The sequence below is a fragment of the Rhea pennata genome, chromosome 8 (genome assembly GCF_028389875.1).
Source record: "Rhea pennata isolate bPtePen1 chromosome 8, bPtePen1.pri, whole genome shotgun sequence".
In the NCBI taxonomy this organism is placed as follows: domain Eukaryota; kingdom Metazoa; phylum Chordata; class Aves; order Rheiformes; family Rheidae; genus Rhea; species Rhea pennata.
Genome location: NC_084670.1, coordinates 33730722 through 33755486, shown reverse-complemented (window position 1 = coordinate 33755486; position 24765 = coordinate 33730722). Strand labels below are relative to the sequence as shown.

General features: G+C 39.5%; 1 protein-coding gene across 1 annotated transcript in view; it reads right to left on the bottom strand.

Moving 5' to 3' along the window:
- PLA2G4A (phospholipase A2 group IVA) overlaps positions 1 to 24765 on the bottom strand; it is a 62637-nt gene that overhangs the window by 19767 nt on the left and 18105 nt on the right. The window contains exons 3-8 of the mRNA XM_062580970.1: positions 22586 to 22734; positions 18513 to 18626; positions 15269 to 15306; positions 12827 to 12968; positions 4982 to 5118; positions 695 to 917 (exon numbers count right to left, since the gene is read on the bottom strand). Of these exons, the coding sequence (XP_062436954.1) occupies positions 695 to 917; positions 4982 to 5118; positions 12827 to 12968; positions 15269 to 15306; positions 18513 to 18626; positions 22586 to 22734 (803 nt within the window). The remainder of the gene's footprint in view (positions 1 to 694; positions 918 to 4981; positions 5119 to 12826; positions 12969 to 15268; positions 15307 to 18512; positions 18627 to 22585; positions 22735 to 24765) is intronic.

Here is a 24765-nt window from a genome sequence, read left to right as displayed (position 1 = left end):
GTTAAAAACGTAATGGAAATCTATACTCATGATATCTACTAGTATATAAAACAAGCCTGTGAACCTATTAACGCATTGCAATCTTGCGATAAGATCAAAGGCAAATTCTATTTACCTGAATCATTCGCACTTGACAGTTAGTATCTGATTCAGACAAGCAGGATTTGTGGATAATAAAATGTAACAGTGAAAAACCGTGCTGTTATTTCTGTCATTTGCAGAAAAACAACTAATAATAGAGACGTGATCTTATTGGTCTTTCACCTTGATATTAATACCTGCTTAAGCAAATGCTGCTTTTCCTATAGCAAAATGTACATGAAGAGGTTACAACATCTCATAAACTTTTGTTGAAATTGCTTAAGTGGTAATTTTCATGGATGATACTCAATGATTGCAGCTTGCTGCAAGCATCCAGTGGTTGAGTTCATTTTCATTGCATGTGAACACATGACGTTTTCCTTGCTCTTAAAGGAATGAGACCCACTCAGATAAACATCCCAGAGTAAGCAAGGTATCTTCCACATTTCTTATGTAGTCATTGTTTAAATATAAATTTAAATACTCTTGTTGCTAAATGTGGTTGGTAAAATGTTACTGAGGTCATTAAAAAACAATGGACATTATTACACAATAATAGACATTATTACACAATAATTTCACAACTCTAGTAATCACAAAAAAATGCACTCACATTATGGATGAGTGTTTCACCTATCAGCATTCCAAAGATATCCGTGAAGGTGACAGGCTGCCCTGAGCTCTTCTTATTCCACAGGGCTTCAATGTAGCGTTTGACTTTCTGAGGAGTTAGCAGCAGGAGTGGGTTGTGACTCACAGAGTGCATCAGTTCTTCGTTAATCTCCTTTGGTCCCTTTTCTGGAAAATCCGCGTGGGAATACAAAGTCGACATGTACCTGCAATTGAAAATAAGCTCCAGTAAGCATCAAAGCCTGATTCAGTATCTGCCTGAACCATACAATAAGCCCATAAATAATTTGATATGATATGTTGCCGATTAAATCAGAGTAATTTACTTATCATTTATATAGTAAATTGTCATTTTTTTGTCAGGGCACAGAAAGCTAAACGATTCATTCTAAATGTATGCCTTCAATCAACTACTCTGTAAACACCCACATTTTGCGTCCAAAAGATTAAAGTGTTCATTGTTTACTTACTTAAGGGATAACGGACATAATCACTGCAACCTGAAAAAACAGCTTTTCAAATTGTCACAGTACACCTGAATTTGGCAGACTGGAGAGTCCATAAGCAAACACCCACAGTTCTCTTGCTCTAAGACGTACCCCACCGACTTTCTCCAGCTCATTAGCACTATTCAGAAATTCCTGAAATATATTAGCATCCTTTCCAGGATTCTAGAAGTTTTCACACTATGATGAAGCACGATAATTACGATCCATGCAGAGATTTAATTTAGTTTGAGGCTTATCAGGCAGCGCTTGGTTTTATCATTAAGTAACTCTGGAAACTCTGCTTACTCAGCAAAAACAAAGTAGAAACTTAAGTGTAGTTTTCACTTGCTTGGCTTAAATAATGCTATGGGTGAAGATTCAAGCTAGGCTGTCCTAACCTCCTGGAGGCTCATTTCGTTCTTATTTGCTCAAGTAGCCGGCACAGCTATGCGTACTATCCTGCAGTAATATTTCTGCATAGTAGTGAGAGAGACACTGTGCAAGCTTGGCCCCCAGGCCTCCGCTCTGCGATTAACCCGGCAGGATGACGAACCTTGCCGCACGCACGGATGCGAGGAGCCGCTTCATCAGCGCTTGCGCAGGCTCTGAAGCGACACGCTTAGCCCCGCGCGCGCGTCAGCTCCCCGGGCGGCAGCAAGCTCCCACGTGAGCAGAGAAAGGGAAACGCAGCACCGCGAATTCGGGACAAGGTCGAAGCAAGCCGACTGAAACAGTCAGGGAGGTGAATGCATTGCTCCAAGGTTAGGCATGCAGCTCAGCGAACAAGCAGAAACCTGCCTCTCCCTCCAGGAAAGGAATACTCCACCCTTCAGAAGGAAAAAAAAAGAGAGAAAAAAAAAAGAAAGAAAGAAAGAAAAAAGAGGAGCATTATTCCCAAGTAATGGACAGCATGGGAAAAAGAGAAAAGAAAGGGAGTGACAAAGTATTAATTTATTTATTCGTCAAGCAAAGAAATTCCGAATAGGTGACATCACCAAGAAAGAAAAAGCTAATTTATTTAAAAACAAACTATTTTCAACATCTGTTTTTGACTGGGTCAGTTCAGATCATGTTGCTATTTTAATACAGATTCCACAGATTTACACTGGGTCAACGCATAGGGACGAATCCTCACCAAAACGCTCTATTCACAAAGAACAGCTTGACCATCTGAAGTTAAGTCTCCAAATAAAGCAAGCTGAAAAGGCCACGTGCCATTACTCTGCCCAGCTAGTTGAGGTATGACAGATAATCCTTCACTAGGAAGCGGAACGATGATGAACCATTTCTCTGGAATTCTTACTACCTTCTTTTTATGCCCAGCTGACTGACGTCTTTTCAAAACATGGACTCTACACCATTCCCTAGAAATGCCCTGAGAATTTTTCACACTGTGTTACACTACTCAATTCCTCTTAATCCAGCCGAATGAGATCTTTCACTGCTGCTGCAAATCTGACAAATGTACATCCAGATCTCTTAGCAGCCAGTAGTAAATCTTCCCTCCCCTTGGGCATCAGTGATACAGAAAATCCACCAGAACCATCATTCTGGTGATGCCAACCTTTTGTAGATAAATTTAAATGAAGAAATGTTTTCTTAGTTCACAGAAATTCTGGCATTCTGAGCTGATGAAAGGGGAGGGGATGTGAGGATTGAAATATAATTGTAAAAAAAAATCAAAGAATAGAAGAGTTTATCATCTGTTTCAAAAAAGAGTTAACAACTTTGAGGCTTAATTATTTCCTTAAAATGGGTAGGACCAAAGTTCAGGTACTTGCTCCAAGTTAGACCAGAGTGTAAAATTCATCCCAGGCAGATTTCCTGCTCATGGATATTTACTCACTCCAATGAAAGTCTTTTTTCCCTCAGTCTCAAAGCAACTAGAAATTCATAGGATCGTAGGATAATTTAGACTGTAAGGAAGCTCGAGGTCTGTAGCCCAAAATCCTGTTCAACGCAGAGGCAACTTAAAAGACAGATCGCGTTGCACAAGGTTTCACAGGACACATTCATTGAGTCAGACAGAAAAACTATGACATCTAATCCAGTCCAGTCAAGTGAAGATGGAGCAATCTTGACCACTCTCATTGCACAAAATGTTTTGTAATAGCTAACCAAACTTTCCTTGCTGCAACTCCTGGCTGTTACCTCTTGTCCTCTCTCCGTGCCATCTCCAGAAGGAGCCTGTCTTCTCTACAACAACCCATTAGGTAACTGGAGACAGCAACTGGGTTCCAGCCCCTCCCAATCTTTTCTCAAGGCTGAACAAATCCAGTCTCTCAGCCTCCATGTACTTCTCAACACCTCTCATCACCTTGGTCATCCTCTGATGGAATTCATCCCATTTGTCAACACCTTTCTTGCGCTAGGTGGCCCTAGACTGGATTCATTACTCCAGACACAGCTTCAATATTCAAACTGGTTACAATACAGAAAGTATTAGTTGCAATAAAATGTTATTTTGTGACAGTTAAGATACTTCCTTGGAAAGTTCAACATTCTCTTAAGCTGTAACATTCTCTATTGCAACCAAGTTCACTGATATTAAAACTAAAGTTTAAGAATAGACAAAAAGAAGTACTGCAATTAATGAAAAATGCAGTGTTAAGGAGGCCAAACATTTAAGAAATTTGGCTTGAACGTGCCAGATATCTTTGGCTGATGAAAATTACAGAGCTTTTAAAAATGACAGATCATTTCATTTAAGAAATATCAAAACAAACCGTTTCAGCATTCGTAAGATGTACAATTTCGGGCAATTTTTATAAAAACCAAGGAGAGAGAAGGCTAGATTCCTAACACTGGGTGGGGAAAAGAGAAACCCTAGTTCACAAAAGTGGTTAAGGTAGACGTAATACTGGGGTTTAAATCACCCTACTGCCTACAAAGCCTTGAGCCTGCAGGAGTCAGAGAGCGCTGTTCACAGTGTTGTCACTCTTACTTTCTCCTGTTGTTGTTCCTCTTTATGGCGTAAAGCTTTCATTGAGTCAGGCACAAAGGCATCCTCAAATTGAGACATCTTGAAAGACATTTCCTCCTCATCCGACCGATAAACCGTTTTAATGAACAGTGTACGTTTCTAAACGTAACAGTGACAATAGGAACGATACAAGGCAATCCGCACCTGGACGCCACGCACCATGGCAATCTGAACTCTTCCTTACAAGCTGAAATGTATCTGCTCAACTTCCCAAAAGTTGAGAAAGGATCAGAGAGTACACTCTGGGTAAATCCACTAAGCAAGGGACTACTGAGTCTAAAATGGAGCAAAGGATCTTTCCGCGATTTTGAGTATCTTTGAGAAGATATTGAAAGGATATATTCCGTTTTGGGTTGAATGAATACCTTTTTCAAATTTAAAGGATTTATTTTTCCATTATTTGGAAGAAAACACCACCACAAAAAAAAAAAAAAAAAAAAAAAAAAATTCTAGCATATCAACAACTTGAATTCTTAATTTTTTTGGTTCAGTCACCAAGGTAAAATCAGCTGCAAAGGACAACACTAGCCATTGATACTTGGAAGAGACTGCATATGTGTAGCACCTCTTTTCATCCATTCCTGCTATCAAATCTCCTAGGGAGACCAACTAGAGCTGTCCTTATCTTCCAGGCATTCTGTAACTCCCCCACCAGGAGATTTACTCCACTGCCTACCACAACCAGCTCAGGAAGACTCTTCCCTCCAGGCAGTGTATAAAATTTGCTCTGAATCACATTCCTGCTTGATTTTTCTGAACAAAAAGTGAAGAAAAGCAAAAGAAAAAAAAATAACCTTACCATGTAGACCCTGAGAGGCCAGCAATGTAAGTCGCACAGTCTAAAACTCCTGATTCGTAGAGTGCCTTCATGACTCCGGCAAACCCGACCATGGCACGAAATCCACCGCCCGAACCCAGGATCGCTATCACTGGTACCTGCATAGATAAAAAGAACAGAAAATCATCACATCAACTTTGATACAGATTTAAAGAAGTAAATACAGTTTATCCACCAACTGCTGCCCAAATGCACTGGCCTCGTGTGATGAACAAAGTCACTCTCCAGTGATCCTCGTGACAGAGATGAAACCTGCACTTTCTCTAATCTGCATGTAAAAAGCTCTAACGAGTCAAAAAGAGGTATTTTTGTCACTTGCAGTTTTATTTTAGCAGTACACGTAGTAGTGAATAGCAAATAACTTTAATGCAGCACTTCAAAATACGATTTTTAAATTCTCTGAGTAGAAATGCACAACACCATAAAGCCATTCCATGAGGTCAGCTATCCCCTCAGCTTCTCTGGCCGCAGGAAGGATGTCGACCAACTGAACTTCATTTACTCCGTCCTTCCCGCTTGACAATGAGCGCTGGGTGGCAGAAGCACTTTTGGACTGCAGCACGGGAGGAAGGCTGCGTATGGTGGGACTGCCAATCACAAGCAAATCCGGCCAGGAACAAACAGATGGCATGAGAGGTTCTGCCCAGGAGAAAATCTCCCAGAGGGGCAGAGCGGACTTCCTTCCAGCTTCCCATTTGTCTGGCACCTAGGGAGCATTAACAACCAGGAGATGCAAACAAAAAGGATGCAACTAATGGAGCATGCAAGGATATAAAGGGGGCAAATGTGCCTTGCCCCCATGCAGACAAGAAAGAAGATATGTCTGAGGCAATACAAGGGCATGAGTATGAACTCCACAGGAGAAAGGGAGCTGTAAGCTTGCGACTTCCGGCATCAGGAGACTCTCCCCTTCCACAAACAGCTCTGTGCCTAGAAAAGAGGTTTAGGACCCTGGTCAGAGAGGATGATGAACAAATAAATGCTGTCAGGGAAGATTTCAGACCAGACACCACAAGTTACTGGATGAGAATCAGAGCTATGAAGAAGTGACAAATGACAGTAGTTGGTGACTTGCTCTCCTACAGGACACAGACCAATCTGCCAGACAGACAGACTGTTTAGGAAGGTTTGCTGCTTGCCCAGACTGTAGGTCCCTGATGCCTTGGAGAGGCTGCTGAGTCTCATCTGGCCTTCCAACTACTACCCCTCTCTGCTCATTTAAGTGGGCACTATTGATACGGGCGGAAGAGACTCTGATCAGATGAGAGGTGTCTTGCCCATTCTTGGAGCAAGAGTGAGAAGGTACAGGGCCCAATGCTGTAGCCTGTGGACTTGATCTTTCCAGCCTGGAAGAGGAAAAGCTCAGGTGGTATCACCAGGAAGACTTTGTCTTCTCAAACATAAAGCTGTGTTTGCTGAAGATGGGCCATTGGGAAGAAATGGAATCCACTTGACCAACAGAATGACAAACATCTTTGTTAACAGACTTAATAATTTAATGAGAAAGACTTTAGACTAGCTTCACTGGGGAACAGGAATCTGAGCAAGCAAATGATGCAAATGCAGGGGGTGTGCATGGGAGAAACCTAGTAGGGAGACTTGCACACTCCTGCTCAGAAGAGAGAGTATTCAGAAGCTTACCTCAAATGCCTTTACATTAATGCACAGAGACTGGACATCAAAGGAGAAAAACTGGAAGTTCACATGCAGTCACAGGTCTATAGCATGATCAGAATGACAGACTTGGTGGGACAGCAAGCATGACAGAACGTGGCCACGGAGGTAACGGCTGCTGAGGAAGGCTAGGCAGAGGGGAAGGGGTGCAGGGCCGAGCTGTATGAAATGCAGCTCCCTGACTGCTCAGAACTTCAGGATGAAACCAGAGACACGTTTTTGGGTGTTTGTGGGTCAAGATCAGAAAAAAATCAACACTAAAGATACTGCGGCAGTCTTTTACAGGCCACCTGACAAAAAGGATGATTTACAGTGGGTAAAGCTTTCTATAAACTACTAGCAGAAGTCTCCTGATCCGGCTCCAGTCCTCCGTGGGAATTTTAACTGCCTGCTCAGACAGCAGCACTGTGCAAGCCATCTGGGAAGTATGTAGACAGCTTGGGGACAATTTTCTAATGCAAATGCTAGAGGCACTGATGAGTGGTAATGCTGTACCTCAACTGCTACTCCCAAACAGTAAAAAACTGGGCTGCAGTACTCATGAAGTGACTGAGTTCTAGATCAGAAGATGGCTGGGATGATGAGCATCAGAACTAGGACTCTGGGACCTGCTAAGAAGAATCTTCCTGATTTCCTTGTTGGCAATAAATTGAGTGTGGGTGAATAATGTTATTTTCCATGACAAGGGGGACAAGACAATTTTTTAATGATCCTGTTTATAATGTACTTTTTATTCCTTCTACTTGCTAATACGATGCAATATTATCACGGTACAGAATCCTTTGCTTTCAGCTCCTCACAAGCACAGAAAGATAATGCCTGCTTTCACATTCCACAGGCCATGCAGCTAAAAGAAAAAAGGGAAAGTTAAATACCATCATTACGACTCTCTATAGCTTCCAGTCCACTAAAACAACGTACAGAACTTCAAGTCCAGTTCACTAGCACAGACTTGTGCTCCCGCAGATTTCAAAGTACAATCAATTAATCTACAAATCGGCTGAATAAATCAAGTCAGGTCTTGGCATTTGTAAGCAGCTGCTTCCAGAATATTCTGTTATTTAGAACTCATAACTGTTCAGTATATGAAGAATTACAATGTATTTGAAGAAGTATGCTGTTGTAGCAAGACTTCTACATAAAAATACATCTTTTTTTTTTTTTTTTTTTTTTAAGAATGCCTGTCCTGCTTACTCATAATCCAGGAAATAAACAAAATAGAAAAATAAATTAAACTTTATTATTTAGTAACTATATAGATAGCTACAAAACCACAAAAATGTTTAAAGCAATCCAAAGACCAGCCTTAATCGAAAAGGTATCCGTGTGGCAGAGCCAAAAGCAGTGGAAATTACTAATTAGAAACAGAATAGATATAAATAATACGTTGGTTAGGAGTTTAAAAATACATAAAAAATTGATATTACTACATAGCATGAAAAGAAGACAGTGTCAGACTTAACTACCATGCAAAAACTACAGAAGAGGGAAGGAGAATTTATGCGTATCTATAAACTTGTTAAACTACTAAGAGAAGCCAAAATGATTAAAAGTATACCTAGTTACAAGTAATACCACACTGAAATCGTATCTACAGTATATGTTTTACATTTTATTTCCTTCTTACTTCCCAGACTTTCAAGGCTTCATTTAAAAGCCTTTTCCTCTATTGCATAGCTTCCCCAAGTATCTGGAAAGACAACAAAATGAAACAAATACCCAGTTGCTGTCATCAAGTGTTTTGATCTAAGCAAGGGGCCCATCTGCCTCCCAATTTCAGAATCCTGGAAAATTTTTCCACTGTTCAGTGGTGATAAGATAACAACCTGCAGGTTGTTACTTAGCATAAAAAATTACACATTTGTGTGGAAAGCCCATATCTAATCAAACTGGTAGTCAGTCAAAAAAAAAAGTCATTGAAATTCTATTTAAGGTGGTAATGGATCAGATTAGTTATAAGAAAAAATAAAAGGGGGTGGGGACCCAGGCAACTACTCAGTTCACTTTCTTTCAGTAGACTCCATAATCCAAGCAGTGAAACTCCCCTGTAGACTGCAAGCACGTACAGCCACATGGAGATGTCCATGCACAATGACCAAATAACTTGAAAAATTGTCTTTAGGCTTCGGTTCTGTGAAAAATACTGATTCTTGATCCAACAAGATTTTTTGATCATTTTCTCTATAAGCATTAAGCATTATTAACAGAAGTCACAGGTTTTCAGTGGCATCAGCATTCATCATGCAACTCCAGAGATAGCTATCAAGAAATGACAAAACAAAAGGTAAAGAATTAGGACATGCCTGTTTTGTTAAGCCAACACCCCAAAAACAGAGCAGTTGCTTTGAACAGAAGAGACGTATTACTAATCACACATTTATGAATGTATGTTAAGCTTTGAAAGCTCTTTACAAACACAGCCTAATTAATCTATGCAGGCAAATCCCAACAGGATGAACAGAGGGTGGTTGCAGGTGCAAGCCTCAAAGAAGTATGTAAGAACACTTCCAAAGCACCACTATTCAACAAATCTATTCGTCACCAAAGTGGCACAAGCACAAAGGAAAATCTGAGTTTCCTTCAGGATGCAGAGGAATCTGTAAATAGGATCAATAAAATAATGCCAAGAAGAGTCACTAGCATCCTGAGTGCAAATGCTTCCTCAGCCCACAGACATCCCAGAAACCACAGGTTACTGCAGTAGGTGGATATGGAGAGAGGTATGTGTAGGTTTAGGAACCACTTGATATTCCTGTGTCAGCCACTGAGTTTAAACCAACCTCAGGTCCTATCATAAACACCTCACTGTCTTACAAGTTCTGCTCTAGAGTAAATGGTGCCGAGGAAGGGGGAAGTGGCAGCCAGCAGACAACAACGGGAAGAGAACTAAGAAGCCATTTCGATACTGAGACAGTATGGAGATGAGGCAGGAGGAGGAGGCGTGCATGCTTCCTCGCATGTACCGGCTGTGGCTGACGCACTCCACTCTTGGAGGCACTTTGAAGCCAAAGCCCTTTGTACACAATCAGCTAAACCTGGGCAGAGGTACAACACCCATCCAAGCAGCTTAGTAAACTTAGACTGAAAGGGTAGGTGACTCACAAGAAGTCACGCAGTGAGTCAATGGCAAAAATGTGAACTGAATTCAAGAGTCTTGGCTACAGGAGTCCATTCCTCTAATCCCTGGCCGTACTGCCACACTAAATTCAACATGGTTGTGTCCACTTCTGCACCACCAAAAGGCCATGCCACCATGGCTTTCTTTTCCCATGGTTCGTCCGCATGGCACAAAACGGTGGGACCCAAGCTGGTTTTGAACAAACCAGCTTAGATCTCATCTGAATCATCTAAACTAACGTACTCCACTGAACAAGACCTAACACCCTTGGTAAAGTGTTCCATCAATACACCCGTAGTGACCCTAGGATCCAAGTGACGCTCTAACTGTGTAGACAATACAGTTTCCCTTCACTCAATGGGCATCTCATTTCAACAGGGGTTGCTTCGTTAATCGCCTCACTGGGCATGTAAATGGAAAGGATTTAGGAAACAAGGTATGTTTTAAGCAAAGTTCTGAAAAGAAAGATCATCTCAATCATATTTTCCAGTAACCTGGCAAAAAAGCTAAAACATATTAAATCTTGTTATGGGAATGGGTGGTGCAGATGTTTTTGTCCAACTGCCCTGGAAACAGAGTGTACAAAACCTCGACAAAAATACATGTGCCTAAAAATATTTGCCACGGGGTACACAGATGTGTATTAACAAATTGTTCTGCAAATCCAGCCTTAGAGAACTATGTGTCTGCTTTAATTGATTGTGTTATTTTTAGAAAGTTTAGACCAACAAAGCAATAAAATAAACGAAGCAATTACACAGGTACCAGAAGTCTCATCCTCTGTTTTTTTCAAAATGTGTTTCAAAATTAAGTACAGAGATTTGTAAGTACACAGTTATCTCCCCATCTGGGGATGCATAATTATTTCACAGGTATTTAACTCTCACAGCATCCCTGCAAGGCACATGTGTTGCTATTAGCAGTTGGAGAAACTTAGGTGAACTCTGAGTAAGTGACTTGTTTAAGATCAAACAGTGACTCACAGGCAGCTAAGAATACTCATTATGTCTCCTGACTTCTGCTGCCCTGTTAAGACATCCCCAAAATCCTCCTGATATGTCTAATCTGCAGCGATAAAACTAAAAATGATGGATTATATTAAGTAATTAAATTTTAATTAATTAACTAAAATTGCATTTTAATCTGGATGAAAAAAGGTGTTTTTCATTGCTAGAAGTAGCTAAAAATTCTGGTAAGTCAGCTCAGAACTACAGATTTGGCATGTGAAAACAAGACAGGATTGCATTACCTCAGTCCTTCCTAGGATTCAAAGATTACTGTCTGGTCTTGGAAGATGCACTTTAACTGATGAACTTTCAGCATGTGAGGCTGTGAGGGATACCGAGGGAAGATGAGGATATAAAGAATAGGAAAGTTTGCCTAGCTTTTGCAATAATGAGATTTTATTCATGCATTCATACCACGTGCAGAGAACTGATACTTCAGGCACCAAGGATCAACCCAGTCCTAATCGGTGCTTGACAAAGTATCATTGCATTCTTTAGGAGAAAGATGTTAGTCTGTGGTAGATCAATCTCACGCCCACAAATATCTGTTCTGATAAAATGTGCGTCAACAATAAAATAACTGCACCGAAAATTAAGAAAAAAAAATTGCTAATATTCCTTCACAGCGTCTGTGATTAATACCACTGCAGAGGAAATACACACCATACTTCTCAAATTCTTCCATCTTCCTCAGAAAGCTCATGTTAGCATATTTTCCTAGCTAAAAGAAAGCTCAGAATTAAACATCAATAACACAGTTGGTGCCTGCTCAAAAATTCATTGAAATTTAGAAAGAAATTAGTGTTAGTTCTTGTTTTTGCAAAAGACTGTTACATTCTCCTTTTACTAAAATGAAGAGAAGAAATCAGTATTTTTAACCCAGATGCACTAATTAATTCACTTCATTGCTTGACTCCCCTAGACAGCTGGCCTGTCAGAGTTCAGGGAGCAGAACGGGACAGGAAACAAGTAAGGAGGAAAGGAGAGGATGAACAAGCGATTAAAAAACCAAACACGTGGATTTGTACCAATTGTATCCTTAATTAACTCAAAATAAAGCAGTGCTGTATGAAACCACTGAAACGATCGGCAGGATTCAGTACGCTTCCTCGTTCTGGTACGACCCAAACCACAACCAGTCCGTTCAGCTCTGCTGGGTTGACTTTCAGAAGCACGCAGCACCAGGGCCTCAATGAGTCAGTGGAAACTGTGGCACCTCATGCTCTCTAAGAATTAAGCTTCAAAATCTTAATCCTACAAAATGGTCCAAGGGAAAAGGAGAAGGGAAGGAAAGAAAATCATTTCTAAGCTAACTCTAACATTAAAACTACTCATTTGCTGCCCTGTCTGTTAGACAGAGACGACAACGCAGCCAAAACCACTTTAAGAACACAAGCTGAGTATCAAGCATGCGAGGGCAGGTTCTAGAGTGCCCGCCCAGAACCTCTCCACACTTCTTTGCAGCACATATTTCTCACTCCCTTTGCATGTCTTCCTAATAAGGATCTCAGGTCAGGACCAATACCTTAACAAAGCATGGAATTCAGTATCAGAACAAAATGAAAAACACAGATACATCTCCTTCTGCCCTCAATTTTACCCTGAGTATAACCTGCTAAGAATTAAAAGAATAATGATTCAGGACAAAGTTACACACGTTTAAGGTGTCAGTGCAAATGAAATGTTGTGATATTTATTTTTAGTGGTATTTAAGCTGTCTTGTTCTTTTCATTTTATGGATCACATCTTACTCAAGTGCAGCTTCATTCAGGCACAGGAGTTTGTCTCCTTACCTTACAGATTTAGGGTACAAGGAAAATTCTCCATCCCAAATACAGCAGGTATACAGAGGAAAAAAAAATGGTTTGCTTTTGTCATCTGTCTTTACACTGAATCCTTCTACCTCATCTCTCATTCTTTTGAGACACAATGGAGGATTTCAAGGATTTCAAGAATTATACTAATCTTGATGTGCAATTACTATTAATCAGAGCTCTCCAAACTTACATCTCGGGAAGTAGTCAAGTTCTTGCTGTTTTCTTCTCCTAGAAATGATTTCATACTGTGCATGATATTATCCTTCCGCTGTTGTCGAAATTTCTTCTCCTCATCACACAGAGCCATACTGAACCGAAGATCTGTCGAAGAGCTATTTTGCAAAACAGAGAGGCTTTAACAAACAGCATAATTCAAAACATAACTAAAAAAAAAACATGTACCAGTATGAATGGAAGGAAATTCCTTACTACCTTACATGAGAAGAAATAAAACTTCAATTAATTTTTGATTATGCCTGTGATACAACTGCATCAAGTGATTCTACAGAGTGATGGAAATGAAATACAATGGTACACTGTCTTTAAGACATGAATTTTATACAGTAACCCCATCACTCACATACTAGTGAAAACCAGACATAAAGTACGCAGCTACTAGTGGTATAGTGTGGTCTGAAATACAAAAAAATAAAATACAGCAAGTGAATTCATCATTCACATATGGCAATAGATTTGCAGTCTAGAAATTGGAATTCTCTCGTTATCCTCTTTATCTATTGAACAAAGAACCACAACAAAAAATCTTCACACACTTTTACTAACATACACTCTTCTGAACTTGGAGTTCCATGTTAAGGGAGGAGAAGGTAATTTTCACTCTGTGCCCGTTCATTACAGTTAAATATAGTAAATTCTACCCATTGAACATAGGAGAAACAAAACCTCTTTTTCTAGTTTTCTGCACAGATTGTGCAATCTAAAATGTACACAGGGCTCTCTACCAACACCTCCTTACTGTACTTAAATGATCTTAGCAAAGCTGCAACTTCAGCTCCCACTTAATTCATATGACAAGACAGGGTAAACAATTTTATCCTCACCTCATTTGGACTAGATAACTCATGGAGTCCACAAGCCATTCCACAGCTTGAACTGCAATAACTCCAAGGTCTTAGAATTTGACTTTTCTAAGCAAAAAGTGTTCAGAAAAAAATCTCAACATAGCCAGCCAAGAAGTAATCCCATGCTTAACACTAATTCCGTGAATGAGCAGCACTTAATTCAGTGAGATCTCTCCCACATGCAAACTTGCACAAGTGATTCATTCGAGCCCTACCTGTAGCAAATGGCAGTGCAGAGAAGCGTACCAAGTCTTTCTGCTGTCTGTCTCGCTCAAATTCACGTATTTATGAAATGGCATGCTAGGAATCTGTGGCTACTCAACAGGTTAGTTACAATATAGCCTTTTTAAGAGTCCTTTCTGAAAAGGACACTGTGGTGAAATGCATCTATTTAGGCACATGTAATAATTCCTCAAAGTAATTAACAAACTGTTAGGCAGTAAAATGATCAGACTAAGAAAAAGGGGGGGAGGGATAAGAAAAGCTAAGACCGCCTGAAAGCAGCGCTCCATGACGATGCACACGACACTGCAATCTCCAGATCCATGCAGTTTCCAAAATCCATGGGGCTGGCAGAGCATCCCTGAGTTGAACTCGGCTGGTTCCCTTTGGTTCAATGCCTACTGTTTACTAGCAGCAAGACACAGCCAGGCATCTTAAGCTCATTTAATATCAGACAGGCAAAATACGCTCGTAAGGTACAAGCCCTACAAGTTTTAAGGGTGGTCTCAAGGACCATCCACATATGCAGCTCTACTAGTACAAAATAATGAGCAGAAATTATCCCTGAGAAATGTTTACTAGTTTCCAGAGTCATTACTATAGAGCCCTACATTTACAGATAGCTTTTAGTGCCTCTATTTATAGTTACAAACAACTCTTTGAATACCTTGTTCACAGTAACTCACTCTTAGCCTTTTTTTTTTTTATGGTTTTTGACGACACCTCAAGGCGATTTTTGATCTTTCTCCTAGCTAGCCTGAGAAAGAGAGAAAGACATCTAGAGAAAACATGGCAGGCACCTAGCTTCAAACATGGTGAAATGCTGGCCCTCCTGAGATCCTCACCTTTGCCTTCAAAACTGCGTAGGGTATGTTAGTACTCACGGACATTTTAGTGGCAGCTTTGTAAGGCGCATCCATACACGGTGAAAGTTAACATGAGATGCAAAGTTACCACAGAAGTTAAAATAAGAAGGGTAATAGCTGAGCCTGAAGTCCATGAGGTTATGAGGGGAAGAGCCCTGGGAAGGGAAATCATCTGACATAAGCCAGGACGAGAAACTCACATACCCTGATTCTTGCCTTGATCCTGCAAACATTCGGAAAGCGGAAACTATTCATATAAGTACTGGTGTCTACATCAATGACACAATTACTTCGTGAAAAGTCACCTTCAATTTTAGTCTCCTGATTTTTCGAGTACTTGGTATTTCAATGTTAAAACAATTAAGTTTTGCACTCTTCTTGACACGGTTTTAAGAAAAATATAATGAACAGAATATAACAAGTTACCCTTGTTGACAATATATTTTTATATGAGATACTTACCAGACTTCAAGAAACAATTCCAAAGTCATTTCTGTGACCTAAACGAGAAATATTTAAATTTGGTTACATGATTTGTAGAGGAAGAAAAAAATCACCATGCACACCTAATTAACTACTGCTGCAATAATTTTTTTTAAATAGAGGAAACAAATTCTGAAATGAGTTTTTCTTTCTAAGTAACCTTTCCTGAAATGCACATAAAGTGCTTCCAAAATACATCACTAGCACTGACTACACTTGAAAGGTGCTAGATGATGCTAGGTCCTGACTTTCATTAGGCAGATCCCATTATTTTGGCTTTATTTTGATGACCATCGCTTTTTGGCAGCGCTATTCATCTTTCAGCTGAAGTGACCTAATTGTCTTCACATGCTGTAATCCTCATTTCTAGTACCAGCCACAGCCCATCCAGCATTTGCTTCGCATGAACGTTCCTGGGTAAACGTTATACTCAACTTGCATCCAAAACAAAGACCTGTGAGTGAACGACTGCTCTGTGCTCTACCTGAGCCACCAAATGTCTTTCATCAGTCAAATATGCCTAAGTTATCAGTCAGAAAGAGTGACTGCTTACAAATTTCTGCAAGATGCAAGTAAATTAATAAATGTAGCTATATAATGGTTTCTCTTTCATTAAGTATCACCGATGTAGTAAGCTAAACCAATCAAAGTATGATTTCTCCTGCCTCGCTAGATAAATCAGTCTAGTAAAGCACTACCACACCGCCAACACTAAAAGGAACGATGCAGCTATTCGATACAGGTGGAAGTGTTCAAACTGTAGGGAACAAGTGCAAGAGCTCTCATGATGACTAGATGAGTAACTGCATTTTCAGAAGGTATTTTTCACAGGGCAGGAGATGGGGATTTCAGAACACTTTTACACGCCACATAAACCCACTTGATTCATAAGCTATGGGTTGGTCTCCTCTGCCTCTTCTATAGAATATTTAAAAGGCTTTTTTGCAGGCAAAAAGTTAAAAAAATTATTAAATCGTATCTGTTAGGTAAAACCCAAGAGCATGAGACTGCTAGAACTATGACAGAACAAACAGGCTCAAGCTCCTTCCATACCCAGTGGCCACCAACACACTGGTACACACTTGTAGGTGGGCCATGGACTCGTAGACAGTGTCTTGTCTCCCTTTACCCCTTGCAATGGATGCATCATCCCCCTCATTCGTGGTGCATGATCATTAGGAACCGGACTGTCACTTCCAACAGAACATTTGCTAGTTAAGGAGACGGAAGTGCAAAGCTCCCCTTGGGCTCCCGCATCCCGCGTGCTGCTGACGGGATGATTCAGACTTCCCTCCGCTATGGGAATTGTACATGAAGAGGTCTATGAAGAAGGTGGCGGGGGAAAGAAAAGACAAAGAAATAACAACAGAAGAACATGTATAAACAGAGTGAAGAGTCATTCGGGGAAACACTTCAAAGACAGAGTAGTAATTACTTTATTCCAGCACCTGATATTACTAATTTAGAAAGCACTTCCAAATATTCGCAGTGATAGTGGTTGAAAAAAATGTACGCACCCTTTAAGTGAAATGTCCCAACAGGGAAATAGCACGTCATTTTCTATGCTTTATAGACTGCTGTGGAAATCTCAGCAATACAAGTTGTGTATACACACTGTCCACATCGGGCTCAGCCTGATTTGATGTTCCCTTACCATTTGCTTATAAACTTTAGAGTGTATTTGTTTTCTTTCCCTAAGATTCTGCCTTAGGGACTCTAAAAATCTTTGCTGAGTGCTAATAAGCAGTTAAAATATACCTGTAAGGTGACAAGGCCTTACGTTATTGACACAAACTTTGTAAACTATGTTTTCTTCATTATTTATTGCCAGAAGATCATCGGCTCTTTCTTGCTGCCTCACCTCACGCTTCATGCACCTCAGCCTTTGCGTAAAAAACTCTCTGATTGCCAATAAATTGGCCTTAACTAGTTATTTGCTGTAACCAAACATGCTTTTATAGTTACATCATATGGAAAGCAACTGAGGAGGAGTCACTGCACATGACCTCTAATCACATAATAAACCACAGGCCAAACTGGAAATGCAGACACTATATAGAAAGATGACTAGAGGTGATGGATATAACTATAACTAATGAATTACATTCAGAATGGCCTCTGATTTTTTACTATAACAAACAACAGTATTTTAACGTATTCAGAAAAAGCTCTATTATGCACAGAGTTACCAACAATTTCCAGTTATGTACCAGCAAACAGTTCCTACTAAATTGACTCCATTTGTTTCGTACACAGGCTTAAAGAGAATAACCCAAATTGGGACTCGCCTTTCTTTTAGAGCAGTCACACCAAGGCGTTATTACATGTAATAACTAGGGCTGCGTTACGACAAGCCATCTATTGAAAGTGTTGTGCGTAACAATAAAAACATTCCTGTTGGCTTTCGGAGCCACAGATGGCAGCAGCAGATGTAACATACTGAACAGCTGCCTAACCTCTCACGCTAGCAAAGATTGTTAAAATAAATTGAATCAAGTGATGCAAAAACTCGCTCAGAATGCAGTAGTTTAAAACTAGAGCATCAAAGAGGATTCTCTCAGAGAGATGCTGAAGCATTCAGTGGCACTGTTTTTCTTTATTCTCCTCTTCTCAGTAGGATTTTAAGAAGATATAGTTCCATTATGCCTGCACTGTGTGTCTAACCGTGGCCAGTGGTGAATGCTCAGAAACCAAACTTGAGAGCAGGGCATATAGAGAACAATTCTCACTTGGGCTACTCCTCCCAAGCTCTCCCAAATTTAGCCATTTCCTGATTGAAAGGCTGCCACTATCACCCCTTCATGATGTATTCTAATCCATTTCTGAAATTAAAACTCAGTTACACATTGAAAAAACACATCCATAGATAGTACTGAGGAAGACTGGTGGGATCAGAAACGGCCTTGGATTTCCTTTTATCTGGGAATGGATATCAACAGCAAGTCAAGCCTTTTTCTAATCCTTCAACAGAGTGACTAAGGGAAAACTCTGATCTACCTCAGGCTTGGTGAGATTCTTTATCCTTTATAAGCAGCTACTTTTATGGTTTGTGAAGAAGCTTTTATTTAACTGGAATATGGCAGAGCTAGAATTTAGTCACTGATAAAAAACTGAAACATGGTATGTTCTGATCTACCCAACAGTCAAGGTGCTGTTTTCAGATCTCTCTATCATGTTCAATGCTGCAGTAAAAAAGGTGAAGCTACACATTATTGCAGCTTACATTGTTGAAAGTTAACTGGATCTCCTTCTTCTCTCCCAGTTTCAGGGATGATATAGGAAATGTGGACGTGCCAAGAGTCTCATCCATAACATAGTTGGCATCCATCAAAGTGACCTAGAAGAGATACAGAGGCATTCAATTCTACTTTGACAACGTTTTTAATTCAGCCTATGCCTGAAATTAAAAAAAGGATATATAAAAGAATATGACTAACCCAACTCGACGCCAAGACCAACACCAGTCAATAGTGATTTTTTTTTAAAAATAGGAAAAATTCATGTATAGTGTATGTGTCATTTCCAAGACAGTCTATTGCACGAGTATGACAGTACCACTTACAAAGCATTTTTCATCTGAGCACCTTTCCATCATAAAATCTCACCACCTTTCTAAGTAGATACAATTTCTTTCAAATTTCCAGTTAATAGAATTTATCCACAGAGAATCTAATAAAATTCCAATTACACAAAGCTTTTCTCTGTATTCAACCAGATCAAGTCTCTTCTTGTATCCACCATGTCAGAGCATATACCTTTTCAAAATGTGATACTATCCAAACACTTATGTGGAAATTAAAGAATGCCATTCCATGCTTTTGCTCTAATCCATGTCAGTCTACATCTAGCAGTCTTTTTTCTCAGTATCAGCTTTCCAAGTCCTCAAGTAAGATGTTCAAAAAGAATTTCAAATTACCACTTATATGGTTTCTATTAAGTGAAGTCTCCAAACTGATTTGGCTTATGATTTTCTTTTTCCGTTTTATGGACCTGTATCTTCTAAAGTATCATGTGTTTGCGGCTTGGACCATATCTTTTGCATAAAACAAATGGAATAAAGACACAATCACTTGAATGACTAGTTGCTGTATCTGGGTTCAATCTCTCCTCATTTATAAAGAATCTTCCTTATCTTGTGCCACAAGCTATCTTTGAAAGATGAACTGTATGTTAGGAAAGAACTCATTATTTAAATGGCATCTACGGGTTTTTTTTTTTTTTTTGTTGATGTTTTCTCATAGAACTTTATTCTTACTGCTGTAATCTTTGAGGGCTGCCTTATAAAACCAATGCAAGAGCAAAAAGTTCTTCAGGGGATTTCTTCAAAGTGAAAGCTGTGCTTGGGATTGAGCTAAAGATTTTGATTAAAACAACAACAACAACAAGGGAATGTTTCCAAACTCTGCTTACAATGATCCTTGCTATGTTCTGTTACAGGAAATGGAGACTTAAATAAATCCAGCAGCATGCTGGAAATCAGCGGAGGGCCAGCTCATAAAATACTATTCTTTCCAATGACTCTATAGAACCATGCTAAAACTGAGAAATACCTCATAAAATGCTAGCCGACGTACAGGAGATGTTTAAGTAACTAGGGATTCTCACCATGGCGGGAAATGAGTTATTCACCTTATCTCCAAAAAGGAAGTGAATGACTTGGGCCACGCCACGGTCAAAAAGATCTGAGACCTTACAACGGTAAGGAACGAATGGCTTGCCACCGTCCCAGCCTCTTCACATGAGAATGCACAAAGATATCGAGTACAAGAGGCAGGACTTGATTCTATAGAAGGCAGTAGATAAGCCATTAGCCATTGCTGTTCATGACTTAGTAATTTATTCTTTTAAAATTCTTGAGCCAAATCTTACACTCAACAAATCCATACATTACCAGGGAAGCTGCCTAAGCGTAACTACAAGCAGAATCTGTCCCAATCTTTACAAAATGCCAATGTAACCAAGTGATTATACTTTAACTCTTATTTCCTGTTTCCTAGCTTCACATTCCTCTCATCTTTTGAGGGACCTACTACAGACCACACCAAACCTTTAGCCAGCAGTAGCTCCTGTAGATCTTCCAACATCCACAACAACTGTAACATCAGAATGACAACCAACAGGAACCAAGTCAGAGACAACTGACACACACAGTCTCTGTAAATACTGTGCAGGCTCCCCGCAATCTGTCAGGTTCTCTATTCAATGGATTCTCCTCGAGCCTGATTCTGAAAGCAGCGTTGTTTTCTTATCTCCCCATGCCCAGTGTCCCGGAGGGCACAAAACCTATTAGGAAACTCTTTTTGTGATCCCATTTCAGAGCTCGTTAACTTATTCCACCTCATAAATATCTTTTAAAATGTAATGAGAAAAAAGCCTAAAGAAATTCCAAGACAAAATCTTAATCAAGATGGAGATGAGGATTTGATTACACAGCATTCATTTATCTGTTAAAATCCAGAGAAAGACGCTGAACTGAAACAAGATCCAAATGTAACTCAAATGAAGAGTTACATTTTTTCCATTTTCCCCTTTGTCATACCATTTTCACTTGTTTCCGCCTTCAGTATGTAATTGGTAGGATAACTTATATTACAGATTTTTGCTGAGTCCTTTTTGCTGAGGTAGTTTTAACCCCTGCATTTATGATGCAAGCATAAAAACAAGAAGTATTATCCCAAGCTTTGTATTTGATTCACAAATGATGAAACTAAAAAGTGTAAGAGCTCCTACAAGGAGATGCAAGATGCTCTCGGCTTCAGGATTTATGTTAGAATCCACAGAGATTTAGGAAAAAAAATTAAGACACTCATTTGATTACAAATGCAGACAGTTATTTTAACTGAAATTACAGTAGAAGTTTAAACTAAACTTGATAGCTTTACTACTGATTGTGACACTTGAAGTGACACTTGAAGCTATTAAAAATTGTTTAGACATCATATTCTGTTCTACTATTTGTTTATCTGCAGTCAAGGGCTCAAAAAAGGATTGCATAGTTTCATCAGGTAGAAATATAACATTTTTTATTTCCCATATTGCAACATTGGCAGATAGAAGAACCCAAGTTCTTCTCTTCTTCTTCCTCTCCATTTCCACAAATGCTTCTCAAGAAGAAAATACTTCTATCCTCTAATTCCCATTATCTACTTGCCTGTCTTGTTACTAGAAAAAATAACTGAAGTTAGAGATTTCAAACTTTTCTCAGGCTTCATGGTGCCAGTTTGTATGTCCATGACTAAAACATTTGGTGAGAGTCAACGGAGGTGACTGGTGCATCTGACCAGCTCGTGGAAGTTATTTCAGGTAATCTCCCATCTGCAAAGCTGTAATGAGGTTATTGGGACCTCCCGAAAATGATTGCCACCTGTGGAGGACACATACCATGGCTCTTTGTGTTCCAGTGAGCTGATCATGCAATTCTGTCTCCCTGAACAGTAGAGCATGCCTACCTCTCCAGGGACACAGGGAACATTGTAGGAAGCACCAGCCAATTTTAGACCCTGAACAGGTTAGCTACAAGAAATTACAGTTACTAGTTCAAATAAAGGTTTCACAGGCTTTGGTCTCTGTGCCAGCTGGCCTATCAATTTAGGTTGAACACATCTAAACTAGAGTAAGAGGACTCTACATTTTATCGCCACCCCCTAAGAACCACCAAGCTAACGAAACACCACAGATAACCTTAGGTGCCAACTACGTCCACTTACAAAACAGTTATATTCACCTTTTGCACACAGTCTGGAATGGCTTAATGCATTCAGAGTAGACAGAAACTTAGTCAACAAGCCTGCACATGGAGTAAAGGTTCCCAAAACATCACTAAATGGGCAACTCACAGCTTGGCTTCGGGCATAGAGGAGAAAGAGCCATGCTTCTGGTTTCTGTCTCCTCAGGGGGGAGCAGGGAATGGGCAGAGACTTGACTTTACCCCCAGCTATTCACTGTCCTTAATAGCTGAATCAACAAAGGAAGTAGGGAGACAATAGTTTACAGCTGATGTGAAGAACAATAAAAGCTACTAGCCCTCAGGAGCAGTCTGAAAGATGATTCAGCAGCCTATCTTACAAAGACTTTCAAGTTTTTTCCAATTTTTCAATTACTCCTTGAATAATACAATCTATACACTTACGCTCTTGCTTAGTAGCATACCTAAAGGCAAAAACATAGCCTTTAATGTTTTTAAAAAAAATCTTTGAAATCTTGAGACAACAGATGCTGTACAAGATACTGTTACTCTAACCTTCCAGATATTGTTCAACTTCCATTTCACAGATACACCTCAGTCAGATGATTTACCTCCAGGACATTTTCTTGGTTGGGGTCCAAAATGAACTCAAAGGTCTCGTTCCACACGGGATTCACGTCATTATTGAAATGTTTAGTTCTCTTCCTGCAGTCAGGGGCTGATGGGATGAACAGCTCCACATAGGGGTCTGGAGTGTCAACTGTACAAATGTAAAAGTTAGATTAAACTCAAGTTTGGGATGTAACAACCAAAACAATTATGCAAAACCACAGATCATCTCATGGTCTATGACAGAAAAATATATGTAAATGTAATGATATAAATTATAGGAATATAATGACATAAATGATATAATGACATTAACAGTCTCACCAAAAGAAACAGAAGTTATGCTTTTATCTTTAAAGAGGGGAAAAAAAGTCTTGCACAAACAGAATGGTACTGAGAATGATTCAAGTTTATTGGAAATAAGTATATTTCTACCCGGCAGTGGTAATTATTTTCAAAAGCTCTTAGCCCTTTTTCTCTTTCTATCCTTTAATTACTTTGGCTTGTGTCAGAGGAGTAAGTTTAGCACGACAACAGTCTTCAGCTACAAACGAAAGCAAGCAGCTTGGTGTATCCTTTTGCATCCTCTTTCAGTTTTGTTGGTTTGGCAATCACAGAGGAAACCAGTCAGGCCACTTATGTACTCCTAAACACAGCTTAAGGAGTGCTGTTCAAAACTGAAACCATCGCAATCTTTGGAGCTCTGGGGAAGTCACCACAGATCAAGATTTTATTTACATACCATATCCAAGTAATGACTGTGCAAAAGACTAATTGAAAATATACTAACAGAGGCCAGCTATATCTCAATTGAATTATCAGTGCAGAAAAATACATATGGACAAAAAGCTCACCTGATATATGTTTAATGATAGCTATTCATTCCTGAAAGCAAAGTTACATTGCTGGTAGCCCTCCCAACCCTACTTTGCCAATAGTTAAAGTAAGGAATTTTTTCTGACAAATGAAACAGATCCTCAGGGCTTAAGCATCACCAATGTGATGATATTTCTTTCCTAAACAAGAAATTTCAGTTGTCATGAACCTTCCACAGCGCTACATTGCATTTCCAGAAGAGATTTTTATCCTGTATTTTACATTTCAGTTCATTTTTTAAAAAAAGACAAAGATCACTATGGACCTTCTTCTATCAACTCCAAAAAAGAGGATATCACATATACAAAAACTGAGAAAGCAGTAAGTAAGTAAGTACCAGTACTGCCAAAGGCCTGGGCTGATGCAGCCCTTTATGGAGTCCTCTGCAACACTGCTCAGATGTTTTCACAGGACAGCATAGGAAGTTATTTCCATGGTTTTGGTCATCATTAAAAGCTGTTTGCTCTACTGGGGTAAAATTAATGCACATCTTTCCAGGATCTTCTCTTCAAAGGTTGCCCTCCATTTTTGTGAAATACATTCAAGTACGTATAATACTCACCTAAGCAAGAGCACTTCTCTCAAAGATCACTTTGTGGAAGAGTGAACCCATTAATGGGTGAAGCAGGTCAGAACATTCCTCCTTGTACGCTACTTAAGTCTATAGATATGTTTCGTTCAGAGTAAAATGTTTTTAGAGACTCTGATTTAAAAACCATGCAGGAGATTTTGTTTGTGTTCCAGTGAATGAAAACAAAATTTAAAATTTCAAAAATATTTATGAACCAAAACAGCTGGCCTCCTGCCAATTCTAATGGAAAACATTAACTAGAATTAACTCTCCTTCTGACTCTACCTCCAAACATTAGAAATACTGAACTTACACAGAAAGATTTCAAATACCTCTGGAGATGCAGAATAATATGCAAGTCTCATGCAGTGAGTTAAACATTCTTCTAGCAAGTGAAACCTCGAAGTCAGTAAATAAATCTCACAGACTCGGGCTGATTAAATTTAAACGTTGTATGTAAATACACACAAAAAACGTCTCGCCAATTCTGCAATTAACAGATTTCCCTGTGTCACAATTTTCTTGGACTGTTACAACACTTCAAATAACTTTGTAGGGAGTTTTAGACAGTACTTCAGGTTTGCGTGTGTCTTACCTAGGACTTGGTAGGTCACAGTGCTACCTGTACAACTAAAAAGTAGCTATTTAAAGCTGGAGATCAGCGTGGCAAGCTTTTAGATATCAACCTTCATTAGCTCCTAAGAATTTAAACCTTACCTCATCTCTTATCTAAAG